This window comes from Amblyraja radiata, chromosome 6 (genome assembly GCF_010909765.2).
Source record: "Amblyraja radiata isolate CabotCenter1 chromosome 6, sAmbRad1.1.pri, whole genome shotgun sequence".
In the NCBI taxonomy this organism is placed as follows: Eukaryota; Metazoa; Chordata; class Chondrichthyes; order Rajiformes; family Rajidae; genus Amblyraja; species Amblyraja radiata.
In genome coordinates this window covers 95,648,573-95,668,287 of record NC_045961.1, presented here as the reverse complement: position 1 = coordinate 95,668,287, position 19,715 = coordinate 95,648,573, and the positions used below count along the sequence as shown (strand labels likewise).

At 49.0% G+C, this 19,715-nt stretch overlaps 1 protein-coding gene across 1 annotated transcript in view; it reads right to left on the bottom strand.

The window, feature by feature from the left end:
* gabrg3 (gamma-aminobutyric acid type A receptor subunit gamma3) overlaps window positions 1-19,715 on the bottom strand; it is a 644,954-nt gene that overhangs the window by 12,329 nt on the left and 612,910 nt on the right. The window contains exon 9 of the mRNA XM_033023452.1: window positions 1,286-1,476. Coding sequence (XP_032879343.1) covers window positions 1,286-1,476 — 191 coding nt within the window. The remainder of the gene's footprint in view (window positions 1-1,285; window positions 1,477-19,715) is intronic.

The window sequence follows — 19,715 nt, the reverse complement described above, 5'->3', positions numbered from 1 at the left end:
AGGCTTCATGGAGATACACGGAAATGTAGATGCTGGAATGTTGAGTTAACATAAAGTGTCTGAGGAACTCAGCGAGCCAGGCAGCATCTGGCCACAAAGGCACATCACGGCCACATAGACTTGGGAGTGCCGGTGCATGATTCCCAATAGGTTTATCTGCAAGTCAAACCAGTAGTAAAGAAAGCAAACATCAATGCTAACATTTATTTCAAGAGGGCCCATATACAAAAACAGGGATGTAATGTTGAGGCTCTATAAGGCGCTGGTCAGGCCGCATTTGGTATATTGTGAGCAAATTTGGACACCATATCTGAGAAAGGATGTGCAGGCTCTAGAGAGGGTCCAGAGGAGGTTTACAAGAATGATCCCAGGAATGAGTGGGCTATGATGAGCGTTTGTCGGCACTAGGCCTGTGCTCGCTGGAGTTTAGAAGAATGAGGGGGGGACCTCATTGAAACATACAGACCGGATCATCACCCGCACCAGATCATCGGACCACATCACACCCATCCTCACTCAGCTCCACTGGCTCCCTGTGCACCACCGGATTAACTATAAGATTTTACTGCTGACCTTCAAAGCCCTACACCACCTTGCTCCCCAATACCTCTCTGACCTGCTGCTACCATACACTCCTTCCCGGTCACTTCGTTCCTCCTCAGCTGCAATTTTAACTGTCCCCACATTTAGACTCAGCACCATGGGTGCCAGAGCCTTCAGCTGCTCTGCCCCACGTCTCTGGAACACTCTCCCACCTCCCATCCGTCACCTGGACACTATCGATCAATTCAAATCACAACTCAAAACACACCTGTTTAGATTAGCATACCCGACATAACTTCCACCATGTTCACCCTGATTTTAATGACTTAAAATGTTTTGTGTATTTTTTTTTTGTTTTTGGTTTTTAATCAACTTGATTTTAATATTGATAAATGTATTGTGATTTTATGTCCTGTAAGGTGTCCTTGGGTGTCCAGAAAGACGCCAGGAAATAAAATGCATTATTATTATTATTATTATTATACAGAATAGTGAAAAGCCACAGAAGACTGTGGAGGTCAAGTCAGTGGAAATCTTTAAGGATAGGTTCTTGATTAGTACGGGTGTCAGAGGTTATGGGGAGAAGGCAGGAGAATGGGATTGGGAGGGAGAGATAGATCAGCCGTGATTGAATGGCTGAATGGACTTGATGGGCCGAATGGCCTAATCCTATCCCTATCACGTATGACAATGCACAAAAGCATAAATTATGCATGTATTCATTGGCTCGAGGTGAACTTACTTTTCTTTTCTTTCTTGTTGGTTTCCTGCAACAGGTGTAGTAATTGAGGGCCGCGTACTCCATCAACGCCGCAAATACAAATAAGAAGCAGACGGTGACAAACAAGTCCATGGCGGTGACGTAGGAGACCTTTGGCAGTGATTTCCTCGCTATGCTGCTTAGTGTTGTCATTGTTAGTACCGTTGTGATACCTGTTTGGTAAAAGCGAAGAAATGGACAAAGCAATTGAACACCTTTAGTTTAGCGTAGAGATACAGCACAGGAAACAGGCCCTATGTCCCACCGAACCCACACCGACCAGTGATCCCCGCAAGCTTACACTATCCTACGCACACTAGGGATAATTTACAATTATACCAAGCTAATGAATCCATCCCCTTTCTCCAGAGATGCTGCCTGGCCTGCAGAGTTCTCCAGCGATCCCTGCACATTAACATTATCCTACACACACTAGGGGCAATTTACGATCATACCGAAGCCAATTAGCCTACAAAGCTGTGCGTGTTTGGCGTGTGGGAGGAAAATGGAGATCCCGGAGAAAACCCACGCAGGTCAAGGGGAGAATGTACAGGAAACACTTTTTCTCACAGAGAGTGGTGAATCTGTGGAATTCTCTGCCTCAGAGGGCGGTGGAGGCAGGTTCTCTGGATGCTTTCAAGAGAGGGATAGATAGGGCTCTTAAAAATAGCGGAGTCAGGGGATATGGGGAGAAGGCAGGAACGGGGTACTGATTGGGGATGATCAGCCATGATCACATTTAATGGAGGTGCTGGCTCGAAGGGCCGAATGGCCTACTCCTGCACCTATTGTCTATTGTCTATTGTTAGACAAACACCCGTAGTCAGGATCGAACCCGGGTCTCTGGCGCTGTAAGGCAGTCACTCAAACACTGCATCCCCTGTCCCACACCGTGAAGAACATTCCCGTTCCTTTTCACAACTGCCCCTTAATGGACTGATCATGTCAAAAATCAAAGCAAATGCCGACATGCAGAACAGTGCATCTGAATTCAAAGTCAACAAAATTCATTTCTCGTGTTTCAACCGAGTGATCAGTGATGTCTGCGGAGGTGTTATTCCTGCTGGAGGGTGCTTGCTTATAGCTATAAATAGAAAGAGAAATGTCAATAAAGAAGACACACACACGCACAGCAATGGTAAATGATTAGCTTTCTGATCCAGTGTTCTTGCTTGGGAGTTTCAGATCTGTCAGATTCTCTGAAGATAGACACAAAGTGCTAGAGTAACTTAGCTGGTCAGGTAGCATCTCTGGAGAAAAGGAATAGGTGATGTTTCAGGTCGGAACCCTTCTTCAGACTCTCTGATCGGGAAACTGTATGTGTATGTTTGGAATCATTTGTGGTGACTTTCAGAGTAACCCCACCGTACATCCCTCAAAGATAGGCACAGAATGCTGGAGTAACTCAGCGGGACAGGCAGCATCCTCAGGAGAGAAGGAATGGGTGACATCTTGGGTTCGAGACCCTTCTTCAGGCTGAGAGTCAGGGGAGAGGGAGACACAGAGGTATGGAAGAAGTGTAAGGTGTGAAAACGAGAAATCAAAGGGGACGAAGTTCAAGGAAACATAGAAACATAGAAAATAGGTGCAGGAGTAGGCCATTCGGCCCTTCGAGCCTGCACCGCCATTCAATATGATCATGGCTGATCATCCAACTCAGTATCCTGTACCTGCCTTCTCTCCATACCCCCTGATCCCTTTAGCCACAAGGGCCACATCTAACTCCCTCTTAAATATAGCCAATGAACTGGCCTCAACTACCTTCTGTGGCAGAGAGTTCCAGAGATTCACCACTCTCTGTGAAAAATGTTTTTCTCATCTCGGTCCTAAAGGATTTCACCTCTATCCTTAAACTGTGACCCCTTGTTCTGGACTTCCCCAACATCGGGAACAATCTTCCTGCATCTAGCCTGTCCAACCCCTTAAGAATTTTGTAAGTTTCTATAAGATCCCCCCTCAACCTTCTAAATTCTAGCGAGTACAAGCCTAGTCTATCCAGTCTTTCTTCATATGAAAGTCCTGACATCCCAGGAATCAGTCTGGTGAACATTCTATGTACTCCCTCTATGGCAAGAATGTCCTTCCTCAAATTTGTAGACCAAAACTGTATGCAATACTCCAGGTGTGGTCTCACCAAGACCCTGTACAACTGCAGTAGAACCTCCCTGCTCCTATGCTCAAATCCTTTTGCTATGAATGCTAACATACCATTCGCTTTCTTCACTGCCTGCTGCACCTGCATGCCTACTCCATCGCAGGGGTCAGACTCCTGACCGACATACATTACAAACCCACTGACTCACATGGCTATCTGGACTACACGTCTTCCCACCCTGCCCCCTGAAAAGACTCCATCCCCTACTCCCAATTCCTCCGCCTACGCCGCATCTGTTCCCAGGATGAGACATTCCATACCAGGGCATCGGAAATGTCCTCGTTCTTCAGGGAACGGGGATTCCCCTCCGCCACCATAGATGAGGCTCACACCAGGGTCTCATCCATACCCCGTAACACTGCTCTCTCTCCCCATCCCCGCACTCGCAACAAAGGCAGAGTCCCTCTGGTCCTCACCTTTCACCCCACCAGCCGGCAAATACAACACATAATCCTCCGCCATTTCCGCCACCTCCAACGTGACCCCACCACTCGCCACATCTTCCCATCTCCCCCCATGTCTGCCTTCCGCAAAGACCGCTCCCTCCGCAACTCCCTCGTCAATTCTTCCCTTCCCTCCCGCACCACCCCCTCCCCGGGCACTTTCCGTTGCAACCGCAAGAAATGCAACACCTGTCCCTTCACCTCCCCACTCGACTCCATTCAAGGACCCAAGCAGTCGTTCCAGGTGCGACAAAGGTTCACCTGTATCTCCTCCAACCTCATCTACTGCATCCGCTGCTCTAGATGTCAGCTGATTTACATCGGGGAGACCAAGCGTAGGTTGGGCGATCGTTTCACCGAACACCTCCGCTCAGTCCGCAATAACCTACCTGAACTCCCGGTGGCTCAGCACTTCAACTCCCCCTCCCATTCCCAATCCGACCTCTCTGTCCTGGGTCTCCTCCATTGCCAGAGTGAGCAACAGCGGAAATTGGAGGAACAGCACCTCATATTCCGTCTGGGGACCTTGCGTCCGTATGGCATTAACATTGAATTCTCCCAATTTTGCTAGCCCTTGCTGTCTCCTCCCCTTCCTTAACCCTCTAGCTGTCTCCTCCCACCCTCCCATCCGCCCGCCCTCGGGCTCCTCCTCCCCTTTTCCTTCTTTCTCCCCCCCCCCCCCCCCACCCCCCATCAGTCTGAAGAAGGGTTTCGGCCCGAAACGTCGCCTATTTCCTTCGCTCCATAGATGCTGCTGCACCCGCTGAGTTTCCCCAGCAATTTTGTGTACCTTTGCCTACTTTCAATGACTGGTGTACCATGACACCCAGGTCTCGTTGTAGATGTAGAATAAATCATCGTTAGCTATGGGGAAGATGACAACGAGGCATATAAAGGAACATTTTAATCAGGAGGACAGTCAGACTGGTCGGAGAACTAGGATAGGGGGGGGGAATGGAGAGAGAGGTGAAGCAAGGGTTACCACATCCCTCATTGTTTGTTACCCCTAAGCTGGAGGCTATGTTCTCGCTCTATTAGCTGTCTATCTGTGCTTTGCTTTGCTCTCCGTGAATTCGGAGTCGTCCAAAACCCGTCCACTTCTGTCCTACCCTCACCATCTGCTCGCTCACCTCCAGCTAAGCAGTTCCCCAGTTTTGAAATGCTCATTACTGTTTTAAATTCCCACTCTCCTCACAGTCCTAATTATCCCTGTAAACTCCTCCAACGTCGCGCACAAGTTCACAAGTTATCGGAGTAGAATTAGGCCATTCGGCCCATTGAGTCTACTCCGCCATTCAATAATCTCTGCCTCCTAATCTTATTTTCCTGCCTTCTCCCCATAACCCTTAACACCCGTTCAAATCAAGATTTTGTCTATCTCTGCCTTAAAAATATCCACTGACTTGGCCTCCACAGCCCCCTGTGGCAATGAGTTCCACAGATTAACTACCCTCGGACTAAAGAAGTTTATCCTCACCTCCTTTCTAAAAGAGCGCCCTTTAATTCTGAGGCTATGACCTCTGATCCTAGACTCTCCCACCAGTGGAAACATCCTTTCCACATCCACTCTATCTATGCCTTTCGTTATTTTGGAAGTTTCAATGAGGTCCCCCCCTTCAACCTTCTAAACTCCAGCGAGTAGAGGCTCAGTGCTGTCAAACGCTCTAGTCTCTGATTATCCCACTTACCTGGCCTAATGATCATCCTTAATCGCTGCGAGGATGAATTGTCAATGATGGGAGGGCATAGCTTGAGGTCAGAGGGGGAAAGTGTAAAGGAGATGCGTGGGGCAGGTTTTTTTAACACAGGGTGGAGGGTGCCTGGAACATGCTTCCAGGAGTGATGGCGGAGGCAGGTATAATAGTGGCACGACGCAAAGTGCTGGAATGACTCAGTGGGTCAAGCAGCGTCTCTGCAAACACGATAGGTGACGTTTTGGGTTTGATACCCTTCTTCAGACTGATAGTAGGAGGGGAGGGTGGAGGGGGGAAGGAAAGCTGGAAGAGAGGAGGGATAAGACAAAGCCAGGCAGGTAATAGGTGGGGGTATACTATAGGCAGGTGGAGGTTTGGTCGAGCTTTAGACAGACACATGGCTTTGCAGAGAATAGAGGGATATTCATGACATGAGGAGATTAGTTTAACTTGGCATCATGTTTAGCAGAAACATTATGGGCTAAAGGGCCTGTTCTTGTCCTGTACAGTTCTATGATTTATCTTAGTTCAGTTTAGAAATACAGCGCTGATTTCAAGCCCTTCGGCCCACCGAGTCCGCGCCGACCAGCTATTCCCTTACATGAACACTATCCTGTACGCACTAGGGACAATTTACAATTATACCAAGCCAATTAACCTACATACCTGTACGTCTTTGGAGTGTGGGAGGAAACCGGAGATCCCGGAAAAACCCCACATGGTCACAGAGAGAATGTACAAACTACGTACAGACAGCACCCGTAGTCAGGATCGAACCCGGGTCTCCGGAGCTGTAAAGGGCCTGTCCCACTTCGGCTAATTTTTGGGTCACTATAGGCGACTGGGCTGTTGCCACATGGTCGTCGGGGTGCCGCCTGTATGGTCGTTAGTCTCCTCAGTCGCTGCTGGATTTTCATCATGTTCAAAAATTTTCGGCGACAGTGGCTTGATGCCAATGAGCGTAGCTTGACTTCTCCTGACGTAATAATAATAATAATGGATGGGATTTATATAGCGCCTTTCTAATACTCAAGGCGCTTTACATCGCATTATTCATTCACTCCTCAGTCACACTCGGTGGTGGTAAGCTACTTCTGTAGCCACAGCTGCCCTGGGGCAGACTGACGGAAGCGTGGCTGCCAATCTGCGCCTACGGCCCCTCCGACCATCACCAATCACTCACACACATTCACACACAGGCAAAGGTGGGTGAAGTGTCTTGCCCAAGGACACAACGACAGTATGCACTCCAAGCGGGATTCGAACCGGCTACCTTCCGGTTGCCAGCCGAACACTTAGCCCATTGTGCCATCTGTCGTCCCGTAGGTGCTGTCGTAGGTTGTCACCAGGATGACGCAGGTTGTCGCTGGTGCTGACTTCGGTGAATTCCATTGGCGACTACCTACGTCAATTGGCGGCAGGTGCCGGCCACTGAATTGTATTCCGTTGTCGCCGACAGGGTCGTAACTTATCGTAGCTTGTTGCGGGGTGGACGTAGGTTGATGTAGGTGTGGTCGTAGGTGGATGTCCTAATGGGTCGTCGGTGGACGGTAGCTTGCCGTAGCGTGACGTCGACTAGGTGGTAGGTTGTCGTAGACATTGTTGTAGGGGGGTCCAGTCGCCAGTTTTTCGGATCCCTGCCACAGTCACCAGCAGTCGCCTAAAAAAATTGCCTAAGTGGGACAGGCCCTTAAGGCATCAACTCTTGACGGTTAATTGGCCTCTGTGAAATTGCCCCTAGTGTGCAAGGAGCGGGTGAAAACGTGAGAGAACAAAGAACTAGTGTGAACGGGTGATTGGTGACTGGCATGGACTCAGTGGGCCAAAGGGCCTGTTTCTATGCTGTACCTCTAAACTAAACCAAACTAAAAACATGCTGCATTTTTCCAACATTTAATGCTTTCATTAAGGTTGTACATTCAGTACCACACCACCACATTTTTAGGAGAATTTCATTGCAAAAGGATTTGAGTATAGGAGCAGGGAGGTTCTACTGCAGTTGTACAGGTTCTTGGTGAGACCCCACCTGGAGTATTGCGTACAGTTTTGGTCTCCTAATCTGAGGAAAGACATTCTTGCCATAGAGGGAGTACAGAGAAGGTTCACCAGACTGATTCCTGGGATGTCAGGACTTTCATATGAAGAAAGACTGCATAGACTCAGCTTGTACTCGCTAGAATTCAGAAGATTGAGGGGGGATCTTGTAGAAACGTACAAAATTATTAAAGGGTTGGACAGGCTAGATGCAGGAAGATTGTTCCCGATGTTGGGGAAGTCCAGAACAAGGGGTCACAGTTTAAGGATAAGGGGGAAATCTTTTAGGACCGAGATGAGGAAAACATTTTTCACACAGAGAGTGGTGAATCTGTGGAATTCTCTGCCACGAAAGGTAGTTGAGGCCAGTTCATCGGCTATATTTAAGAGGGAGTTAGATGTGGCCCTTGTGGCTAAAGGGATCAGGGGGTATGGAGAGAAGGCAGGTACGGGATACTGAGTTGGATAATCAGTCATGATCATATTGAATGGTGGTGCAGGCTCGAAGGGCCGAATGGCCTACTCCTGCACTTATTTTCTCTGTTTCTATGTTTACAGCTGTGTCTCCCCACTTATACTCTTAATTTCATTTTGAATGGCTTCAAGAGGCTGGGTATTCAAATACTGGATTGAAACATCAATTGGGTTCAATAGTGAAGGTTATGCTCAAGCAAGATAACAACTTCTATTTACTGCTGATTCAAAAAGCACCAATTGTAACCTTCATCAACCATGGGTGAAGCGTCAGCTGGCTTGTACTTGGATTAATCTCAGGAATATGATTAGAAAATAACAGAGTCCTCATGTTATTGCCTTTTATTAGTTACTATTTATCCACACAAAAAACCTGTGATCATCTAGTTACTCTTCAAATAGGCAACATGTTTTACATATGAATGAATACTGAGTTGGGAAAAAGTATGGGGGGGGGGGGGGGGAGCACTGTGGTGGAGCGGTAGAGCTGCAGCCTCATAACACCAGAGACCTGAGTTCGATCCTGACCTCGGGTACTGTCTGAGTAGAGTTAGCACGTTCTCCCTGCGGCCGCATGGGTTTCCTCCGGGTGCTCCGGTTTCCTCCCACATCCCAAAGACCTGTGGGTTAGTAGGTTATTTGGCTTCTGCAAAATTCGCACTCCGTGTTCATAAGTTCATAAGTTATAGGAGCAGAATGAGGCCATTGCTGATCTGTCTTTCCCTCTCAACCCCATTCTCCTGCCTTCTTAGATTAGATAGCCTTTATTGTCATTCAGACCGAAGTCTGAACGAAATTGAAGCAGTCATACATACAATACAATACAATAAAAAACAACAATAAACACATATTAACATCCACCACAGTGAGTCCACCCAACATCTCCTCACTGTGATGGAGGCAAAAGTCTTAGGTCTCCAGTCTCTTCCCTCCTCTTCTCCTTCTGCGCTGAGGCGATACCCCCCGGGCGATGTTACAACTGTCCCGCGGCTCAAACACCGCGGCCCGGGGTGGTCGAAGCTGCCGCTCACCAGTCCTGCTGACACAGCCGCTGGCCCGCGGCCGAACCCCGGACTCAGGCCACCGCCGCCAGAACACCGTGCAAGCCACCGGAGCATCGTTCCAGCCCCGAGCCGGATCGCCCTCACGTGAGTGCCGTTACCGTCTCAGCCTCGGGCTGGGCCGCCCCGACCGGGCACCGCTCCTCCCTCGGGCTGGGAACGCCGTACCTCCCCGAGCTCGGCCACTCCGACGGGAGCACCGTTCCTTCCTCGGGCCGGCCGTCCTCACGGTAGCGTCACAGCCCCTCACGGAAGCCCTGTTCCAGCCCCGAGCCGGGCCGCCCTCACGAGAGCGAGCTCAGTGCGAGTCCTGGCGGGCTCTGCCTCCTGAGCCTCGAGGTCGCCAGCTCCGCCATTTGGCCTCAGCGCAGACGGAGGCAGAGAAGGGGAATACGACATAAAAGTCGCATTCCCCCGCAGGGAGCGACATCAAGCCCCGTTTCAACCCCCCCCCAAACAGAAACTAAAAACCAAAACTAGACTAACCAAAACGAAAATAAACAACCCAAAAAACACAAAACAAACAGGACTGCCGGAGAGCCGCTGCAGCCAGAGCCGCGCCGCCACTAGTGCCTTCTTCTCATCCTTTTCCCCAGAGATGCTGCCTCACCCGCTGAGTTATTCCAGCATTTTGTGTCTACTTTCTTCCCATAACCCTTGACACCCGGACTAATCAAGAATCTGCCAATCTCCGCCTTAAAAATATCCGGTGACTTGGCCTCCACAGCCTTCCGTGGCAATGAATTCCACAGATTCACCACCCTCTGACTGAAGACATTCTTCCTCATCTCCTGTCTCTCCTTTCATCTCCAATGTGAAGGGAAGGGATCGGAAAGTGGATGACATACAACTGGTATGAATGGGTGATCAATGGTCGGTGTGGACTCGATGGGCCGAAGGGCCTGTTTCCACGCTGCATCTCTAAGCGAAACAGGAAAACCCAGTCCTAAAGAAGTGAAACAAAAACGGATATAATTTGCCATTGCTAATATCTGTGAAACATACAAGTACAGAAGGGGCTATATGTTTTGATCTTCCTCCAATTAAGAAGATGGAACTGAATTTCAGAAGTAGAAATAAATGAAGGAGATGCTTCAAACCTAGGTAAAGTTTGGCAAGGTTCATTAGTTCATAAATTCTAGGAGCAGAATTAGGCCATTCGGTCCATCAAATTTACATCGCCATTCAATCATGGCTGATATATCTTTCCCTCTCAACCCAATTCTCCTGCCTTTGTCCCATAACCCCATGTCACCTTTATCAATTAAGAATCTGTCGATCTCTGCCTTAAATATATCCATTGACGGCCTTCACTGCCATCTGTGGCAATGAATTCCACAGATTCACTAAAGAAATTCCACCTTTGCTAGAGGTACATTATTTTATTCTGAAGCTGTGGCTTCTGTTCCCAGACTCTCCCACTAGTGGAAACATCCTCTCCACCTTCACTCTATCCAGGCCTTCCACTGTTCGGTAAAGGGCCAGTCCCTCCAGTATGCGACTGCATGCGGCTGGCGCGACCAAACGTGGTGGCTTGAGCCGTACGGCCTCGCGGGGCCGGTCCCACTTCCAACCGGAGTTGTGCGGGGCTGGTCCCGACAGCATACTCACCAATCAGCTGGGCAGGAGGCGGGCCGACTGAATTTGGACGTCGCACGGTGTCGGGCGGTGACGTCATCACGCAACGGCACGCCGGGTGGTGACGTCATCGCGCAACGCCACGCGCTAGGTGTACGCTATCAAGACGCTGCGTACGGCGTCAAGAGGCTGCGTACGACGTCGAGACGCTGCGCACGCCCGTCGAGGCGCTGCTTACGGCCTCAATGCGGCTGCGTGCCGGCAGGTCGTTGTCGCGCGGAATTTTTGGACAGTGTCAGTTTTTCGGAGCCCCGCGCAATGTCGGGACCAGCCCCGCACAACTCCATATGCCTCCAGCGATCGAAGTGGGACCGGCCCCGCGAGGCCGTACGGCTCAAGCGACCATGTTAGGTTGCGCTTGTTGCATGCAGTTGCATGCTGGTGGGACAGGCCCTTAAGTTTCAATATCCTTCTAAACTGCGATTTGGCGAAAGAGTTTCAGAGGTGGTGACAGCAGCTAGTTGAAGGGGTCTTGATGGTGGACTATTGGGATGGAAACCATGGGAAGATCTAAGCATTCACTACCTCAAGGTCATGGAGAGGGGGAGAGGGGGAGAGTGGAAGTCACGGACCAGTTAGAATATTGGAGCTAGAATGTTAGAGTTTAGTTCAGTTTCATTTCGTTTTTATTATTATCACGTGTACTGAGGTTTCAGTTTCGGTTTAGTTTATTATCACGTGTACCGAGGTACAGTGCAAGGTCTTTGTTGCGTGCTATCCAGTCAAAGAAACAGCAATGCATGATTACAATCAAGATGTCAGTGGAAGTCGGCATAAAGGATGAAATGAGGCAACGTGAGGGTTTGCCTAAATCAGGAGTCGGCAACCTTGCAAAGGGGCCGCGACGCATGTCTGTGAGCGGATGGCAGGCCACATCTATCATGTGTACATATGGATCCCACCCCCATCCCGCCCCGGATGGCATGCATCAAATCACGTGATCACAGAAGGTGCGCGTCCGTGCCGGCGGCTTTGCGCAGGATGCGGTACAGCCAGAGCCCGGGGTTTGGCCGCGCTCGGCGGGCCGGATGATTACGGGAAAAAAAATCCGCCTGCGGGCCGGATGATTACGGGAAAAAAAATCCGCCCACGGGCCGGATGATTTCGGGTTACGGGCCGCATTTGGTCCAGGGGCCGTATGTTGCCGACCCTTGGTTTAAATGTTCCACTGCGTTTATGGTACAGAGTAGTTCCACAACTCCCTGAAAGTAGCAACACAAGTAGATAGACTAGTAAAGAAGGTGCATGGTATGCTTGCTTTCATCGGTAGAGGAATTACGTACAAGAATCAGGAAGTAACGTTGCAGATTTGTAGGACTAGTTAGTCCGCATTTGGTGCTCGGTCTGGTCGCTCCATTACAGGATGCATGTGGGGGCTTTGGAGAGGGTGCAGGAAAGGTTTACCAGAATGCTACTTGGAATGGAAGGTACCATCTATACGGCGAAACTGGACAAACTTGGATTGTTTTCCCTGGAACATCATAGGTTGAGGAGACCCTGGCAGAAGTATTCAAAATGAAAAGAGGCATAATGACTGGGCAGTCACGGTGGCGCAGCAGTAGAGTTGCTGCCTTACAGCGAATGCAGCGCTGGAGACCCGGGTTCGATCCCAATTATGGGTGCTGTCTGTACGGAGTTCGTACGTTCTCCCCATGACCTGCGTGGGTTTTCTCCAAGATCTTCGGTTTCCTCCCACACTCCAAAGACGTACAGGTTTGTAGGTTAATTGGCTTGGTGTAAATGTAAAAATTGTCCCTAGTGGGTGTAGGATAGTGTTATGTGCGGGGATCGCTGGTCGGCGTGGACCCGGTGGGCCGAAGAGCCTGTTTCCGTGCAGTATTTCTAAACTAAACTAAAAAAACTAAACAGGTACGATATTTATCCCAGGAGGGAAATTGGTCTGCCAACAGTCATAAAACACGACAAGATGCATGAAATATGAAATTCAAGTGACGAGCAGATAGTCCAGGCTTGGGGATGTGCAAAAAAAAACCAGTGGTAATGATTTTCCCCAGGGTGCAAATATCAAGGACTAGAGGGCATAGTTTTAAGGTGGGAGGGGATTCATTTGGAGGAGATGTGTGGGGCAAGTTTTTTAACACAGTGGAACAGGCTGTTAGAGATTGTGGTGGACAATGCATATAAGCTTTCAAATATGCACATGGATATGCAGGGAATGAAGGGATGTGGATCTTGTGCAGACAGAGGTAAGTTTAACTTGGCATCATGTTCGGCACTGTCCTATGTTCTGTACTATTTCTATATACCCTCAGATAATGGGTGGTCCAGTGATGTAGCAGTGGAATTGCCTTACAGCACCACAGAGCCGGGTTCGATCCTGACTACGGGTACTTGCCTGAACGGAGTTTGTATGTTCTCCCCATGACCTGCATGGGGTTTCTCCGAGACTTTCGCTTTCCTCCCACACTCCAAAGACGTACAGGTTTGTAGGTTAGTTGACTTAGTTTAAATGCAAAATTGCCCCTTGTGTGTGTAGGGTAGTGTTAATGTGCGGGGATTGCTGGTCGGTACGGACTTGATGGGCAGAATGGTCTGTTTCCTCACTGTACGTATCTCTAAACGATACCAAAACAGTTCAAAATCCTGAATGCAAATAGCACTTGCATTTACATAGACACAAAATGCTGGAGTAACTCAGTGGGACAGGCAGCATCTCTGAATGGACGTTTCAGGTCGAGACCCTTCTTCACACTGAGGGTCCACTCCTTCTATCCAGAGGTTCTGCCCGTCGCGTTGAGTAACTCCAGCATTTTGTGTCTATCTTCGGTGTAAACCAGCATCTGCAGTTCCTTCCTCCATATTAGCACTTGCATTTTTACAGCATTTTTTTGAATGCCTTTCCTGATGTCCCATCATAGACTGGACCCAATGAAATACTTTACAGCCACCGCACAACAAGCTCCCACATGTTGTCAAGGCGACGAGACCATCACTTAATTCCACCCGCTATTTAGCAGGAGAAATGATCATTGGCCAGATTACACAGGATTAACTCCCATGTTCTCTTTTGAATAGTGCCCTGGGATCTTTTGCGTCAACTCGGGAGAGAGAGAGACGGCAGTGAATTAAGTCAGTTGCATAGCAACCGATGTTGCTTGGCAACCCGTGGTATCCTGGTAACAACCGTAGATCAACAGTTGAGCCAAAATCACGCATGTTGCGGAAGTCTTGCTCATCTGACTGCTCGGCAGCGAATAACAGGGGAAATCTGGCCCTGTTGGGTGGCACGGAAGGCATGTTACTCCTCTACCAAAAGTTTCCGTTTTTCAGTTTGTTACCACGTGCACCGAGGTACAGTGAAAAGCATTTTGTTGCGTGCTAACCAGCCAGCGGAAAGACAACACATACAGTGTACAGATACGTCAAGCGTCAAGAGTCAAGAGTGTTTTATCGTCATATAATAATAATAATAATAAATTTTATTTATGGGCGCCTTTCAAGAGTCTCAAGGACACCTTACAAAAATTGAGCATGTAGAGGAAAAACATGTAAGGGGAATGAAATAAATAGTAGAGACATGACTAGTACACAAAGTAAAGACAGAATTCAATACAAAACACGGTATGAGGCAATTAATGCACAGATGAAAAGGGACGGGGACGTGGGGCTAAGGATAGGCAGAGGTGAAGAGATGGGTCTTGAGGCGGGACTGGAAGATGGTGAGGGACACGGAATTGCGGATCAGTTGGGGGAGGGAGTTCCAGAGCCTGGGAGCTGCCCTAGAGAAGGCTCTGTCCCCAAAACTGCGGAGGTTGGACTTGTGGATGGAGAGGAGACCGGCTGATGTGGATCTGAGGGACCGTGAGGGTTGATAGGGGGAGAGGAGGTCAGTGAGATATGGGGGGGCCAGATGGTGGAGGGCTTTGTAGGTGAGGACCAGGATTTTGTAGGTGATCCGGTGGGAGATGGGAAGCCAGTGAAGTTGTTTGAGGACTGGAGTGATGTGATGCCAGGATTTGGTGTGTGTGATGAGTCGGGCGGCTGCGTTCTGGACCAGTTGGAGTCGGTTGATGTAGGTGGAGCTGATGCCAAGGAGAAGTGAGTTGCAATAGTCCAGTCGGGAGGAGATGAAGGCATGGATGAGTCCATATGTCCCGGATAGGACAATGGAATTCTTGCTTGCTACAGCACAACAGAATATGTAAACATGGCACATAACGGGAGAAAAAAAGTTCAGTGTGTGTGTATACACATGCACACATACTCGATAAATAAACAAATATAGTGCAATAATAATAATAATAGTCTCTTGGAGTTCAGAGCTTAATTGTTGCCGTGTTTAATAGCCTGATGGCTGTAGGGAAGAAGCTGATCCTGAACCTGGATGTTGCAGTTTAAGGAAATAAGGGAATAATTAAGGGAAGGGTTAAGAGAATAACGTGATAATGGAATGATGTTCAGTCAAAGCCAGTAATGTCCGATCAAATAATAGTCCAAGGGTTTCCGATGAGATAGATAGTAGTTCAGGACTGCTCTCTGGTTGTGGTAGTAAGATTCAGTTCACAAGTTCATAGGTTCACAAGTTATAAGAGTAGAATTAGGCCATTAAGCCCATTGACTCCACTCCGCCATTCAATCATGCCTGATCTCTGCTTCCTAATCTCATTTTCCTGCCTTCTCCCCATAACATTTGACACCCATTCGAATCAAGAATTTGTCTATCTCTGCCTTAAAAATATCCACTGACTTGGCCTCCACGGTCCTCTGTGGCAATGAATTCCCCAGATTAACTACCCTCTGACTAAAGAAGTTCTTCCTCACCTCCTTTCTAAAAGAGCAACCTTTAACTCTGAGGCTACAACCTCTGGTCCTAGACTCTCCCACCAGTGGAAACATCCTCTCCACATCCACTATTCATGCCTGATAACAGGTGGGAAGATACTGTCCCTGAATCTGGAGGTGTGCGTTTTCACACTTCTATACCATTTGCCCAATAGGAGAGGGAAGAAGAGGGAGTGGCCAGGGTGCGACTCGTCCTTGATTATGCTATAGGCCCTGCCGAGCAGCCTGGTTGATTCTGTTGAAATCTATCGGTTCACATTTCTAAAGTAGGGTTCGAAGCACAATGTGGGCTTATGCAGTGAGACTGCAGATAGTTCTGCTCTCTCCCACTTCTAGGGACCCAGATTTGATCCTGACCTCAGTGCCATCTACGCGGGGCTTTCATCGTCTCTCCATAATTGCATGCAGTTCGTCAATGTTCTCCGGTTTTCTCCACCATCTTCCCAAAGGCATACTGGTTGTTAGATAAATTGACAGATACATGGACAGGAATGTTTGGGTCTCGACCCGAAACATCACCCATTCCTTCCCTCCAGAGATGCTGCCTGTCCCGCTGAGTTACTCCAACTGTTTGTGTCTATCTAAGGTCTGGATGAAGATGGGTATGGGCCAAACCTGGACAAATAGGACTAGATTAAATGGGCCACCTTGGTCAGCATGGGTGAGTTGGGCCAAGGGGTCTGTTTACACGCTGTATGACCATGACTACTGCGTTGGTACTTTGGCCTCCAGCATAATCAAAGACTGGTCTCACCCCAGTCACTCCTTCTTCCCCCTTTAGGCAAGAGCTACAGAAGTATGAAAACCCATACCTCCAGTTTCAGAGACAATTTATTTGCAGCCGTTTCCAGGCAACTCACCCATTTTACCAACATCTAGAGCTGTGGTTCTCAACCTTTTTTCAGTGATGTACCCCCTGTGAAATATTTTTTCAGCCAAGTACCCCCTAACCAGCGCAAAAATATAGGCCTACATATATGTAGGCCTATATTTTAAAATCTCACGTACCCCCTGGAGTGCATTCACGTACCCCCAGGGGTCCTGCAGCTGTCCGTTTTTTCCCCTTCTTTTTTATTATTTTTAGTTCGTTAAGTGTACAGTCAGGGGGTCTAAATCTTTTATGTGTGGGGGGTGGTGGGGGGGAAGGGGGGAAACTGCTTTTCTAAGTCCCTACCTGGTCGGAGGGGTTGCCTTCCTCCGAGCAGCGTCTTCGACCTGTCCTCGCGGCCTACCAGCGGGTCCGGGAGCGACGTTTCCCTGAGGGGACCTGGCCAGAACATCGGCGTTGGCGGCGGCGCAGAACGTCGGCGTTGGCGGCGGCGGCGCAGAACATCGGCTTTGGCGGCAGTGCAGCGCTGGAGCGCTATTGCGGAGCGGGCGATGCCTTTCCTGGGTCGCCGCGCTGGGACTCCAGTATGCTTGGTACCGCCGAGGAAAACATCGTGGAGCCGCGGTTCTGCGGAGCGGCCAGCTGCGACGTTGAACTTACATCTCGCCGAGATCACCAGTGTGCGGAGCTCCGTCTGGCGTGGTCTGTTGGCTTGGAAGCCGCAGGCTCCGGTGGGAAGGCGGCCGTTCCTGGCACCCCAAGCTGCTGGGGGTTCTCCCGACGCCGGAGTACCATCACCCGGCGAGAACATCGGGCGACGTGGCGGCGACTGTGGAGGCCTCAATAGGCCCAACTATGGGTGGACAAGAGGATGGGGACTGGACTTTGTGCCTTCCCCCACAGTGGGAATCACTGTGGGGGGATGTTTTGGTGTTGAATTTCTTTATGAATACTGTGTTGTATTTTTATTAGTGTGCTGCATGGACATCAGAATTTCCCCTGAATAAGGGGATTAATAAAGTATTTATCTATCTATCTATCTATCTATCTATCTATCTGAGCTACTATCTACCTCATTGAATGACCATACCTTGGACTATCTTTAATCAGACTTTACTAGACTTTATCTTGCACTAAACGTTATACCCTTTGTCCCGTTTCTGTACACAGTAGACGGCTAGATTGTAATTATATTTAGTCTGCCAGCTGACTGGATAATTACAATCTAGCACGCAACAAAAAGCTTTTCACCGCACCTCGGTACACGTGACAATAAACTAAACTCTTCCCTGGCAATGAGCTTGATGGGAATGCTTTGAGAGCTGGCATTGCCTTGATGGGCCAAATGATCTTTTATGTCACAAAACAATGTATGAATAAAGGGCAAGTCCCACCAGCATGCGCCTGCATGCGGCAAGCGCGACCTAACGTGGTCGCTTGAGCCATACGGCATGCGGCAAGCGCGACCAAACCAGACGCGGGAGCCGTGCGGAGGTTGAGTGAGTGACACGGCGTCGAGGCGGCTGTGGGCCGGCAAGCCGTTGTCGCGTGGAATTTTTAATTTTTAAGAGCCCCGCGCGATGTCAGGACCAGTTCCGCTCAACTCCATACGGTTCCGGCAATCGAAGTGGGATCGGCCCCGCGAGGCCGTACGGCTCAAGCGACCACGTTAGATCGCGCTTGCCGCATGCAGGCGCATGCTGGTAGGACAGGCCCTTTAGGTCGCGCTTGCCGCATGCAGGTCGCATGCCCGTGAGACAGGCCCTTTAGTGAAACAATATGGAACCTCTAACTGCAGAACTCCCTCAGTGCTGCACTAGAAGGATACATCTATACCCTATAATCTGTCTACATTAGACTAAGTCAGTCTGAAGATGAGCCGACTCGAAACATCACCTATCCGTGTCCTCCAGAGATGCCGCCTGACCTGCTGTGTTACTTCAGCATTTTGAGTCTTTACATAGTGCAAGGGACATGGTATCCTCTGTGAACGTATTTTTACTGTACATAATCGCTAGGGGTCTAGATTGTTCGGGAAACTGCTGCTAATGTGGGCCTTCATCAATTCCTCAAACCGTTACATCATGGTCAATGTTAGAGCCACTGGGTGCTGGTCATTGAAACAGGTCACTTGACTTTTCTTGGGCTCTGGAATGTTGGAGATGTACTTGCAGCAGACGGTGACAGTAGCCAGTCGAAGTGACAGGATAAAGATATTGGGGAAGACATTGTGTTTTTGTTTTGTAAAACAGCATCTGCATTTCTTTGTGCCTTCACAAACCTCTAATGTTTTGCACATCTCTCTGGCGTGGAATTTGAACTGGGAATGTTCTGATTTGGTCTGGGCCATTGTTTATTGTGTAGGAAGGAACTGCAGATGCTGGTTTAAACCGAAGATAGACACAAAATGCTGGAGTGACTGAGCTGGACAGGCAGCATCTCTGGAGAGAAGGACTGGGTGACATTTTGGGTTGAAACCCTTCTTCAGACTGATTATATATATTGTATATATGTGCATATAGAATAGGTTCAATGTAGCAAAATGAGAAAGCAATCTTCTCATGTCTTCCTCTCTTCCAGTAGTTCCCTCCCTCAGGGAATGTGATGAGTTGTAGTCTGAGACACTGTTAACCTCTGGGTATCTCATCTGTGAATATGTTTCCCTGGGTGGCTTGGTCCAACTTTTCCCATTATCAGGAATCACTATGAAAAAACAAGAAACTGCAGATGCTGGTTTAGCAAGGAAAGGCGCCCAAAATGCTGGAGTTACCCAGCAGGTCAGGCAGCATCCCGGGAGAACATGGATAGGTGATTGATTGATGAAGGGACCCTGACCCTTAACATCACCTACCTATGTTCGCCAGGGATGCTCGGCTTGTACTCGCTAGAATTCAGAAGATTGAGGGGGGATCTTATAGAAACTTACAAAATTCTTAAGGGGTTGGACAGGCTAGATGCAGGAAGATTATTCCCGATGTTGGGGAAGTCCAGAACTAGGGGGGTCACAGTTTAAGGATAAGAGGGAAGTCTTTTAGGACCGAGATGAGAAAATCATTTTTCACACAGAGTGTTGTGAATCTGTGGAATTCTCTGCCACAGAAGGTAGTTGAGGCCAGTTCATTGGCTATATTTAACAGGGAGTTAGATGTGGCCCTTGTGGCTAAAGGGATCAGGGGGTATGGAGAGAAGGCAGGGATGGGATACTGAGTTGGATGATCAGCCATGATCATATTGAATGGCGATGCAGGCTCGAAGGGCCGAATGGCCTACTCCTGCACCTA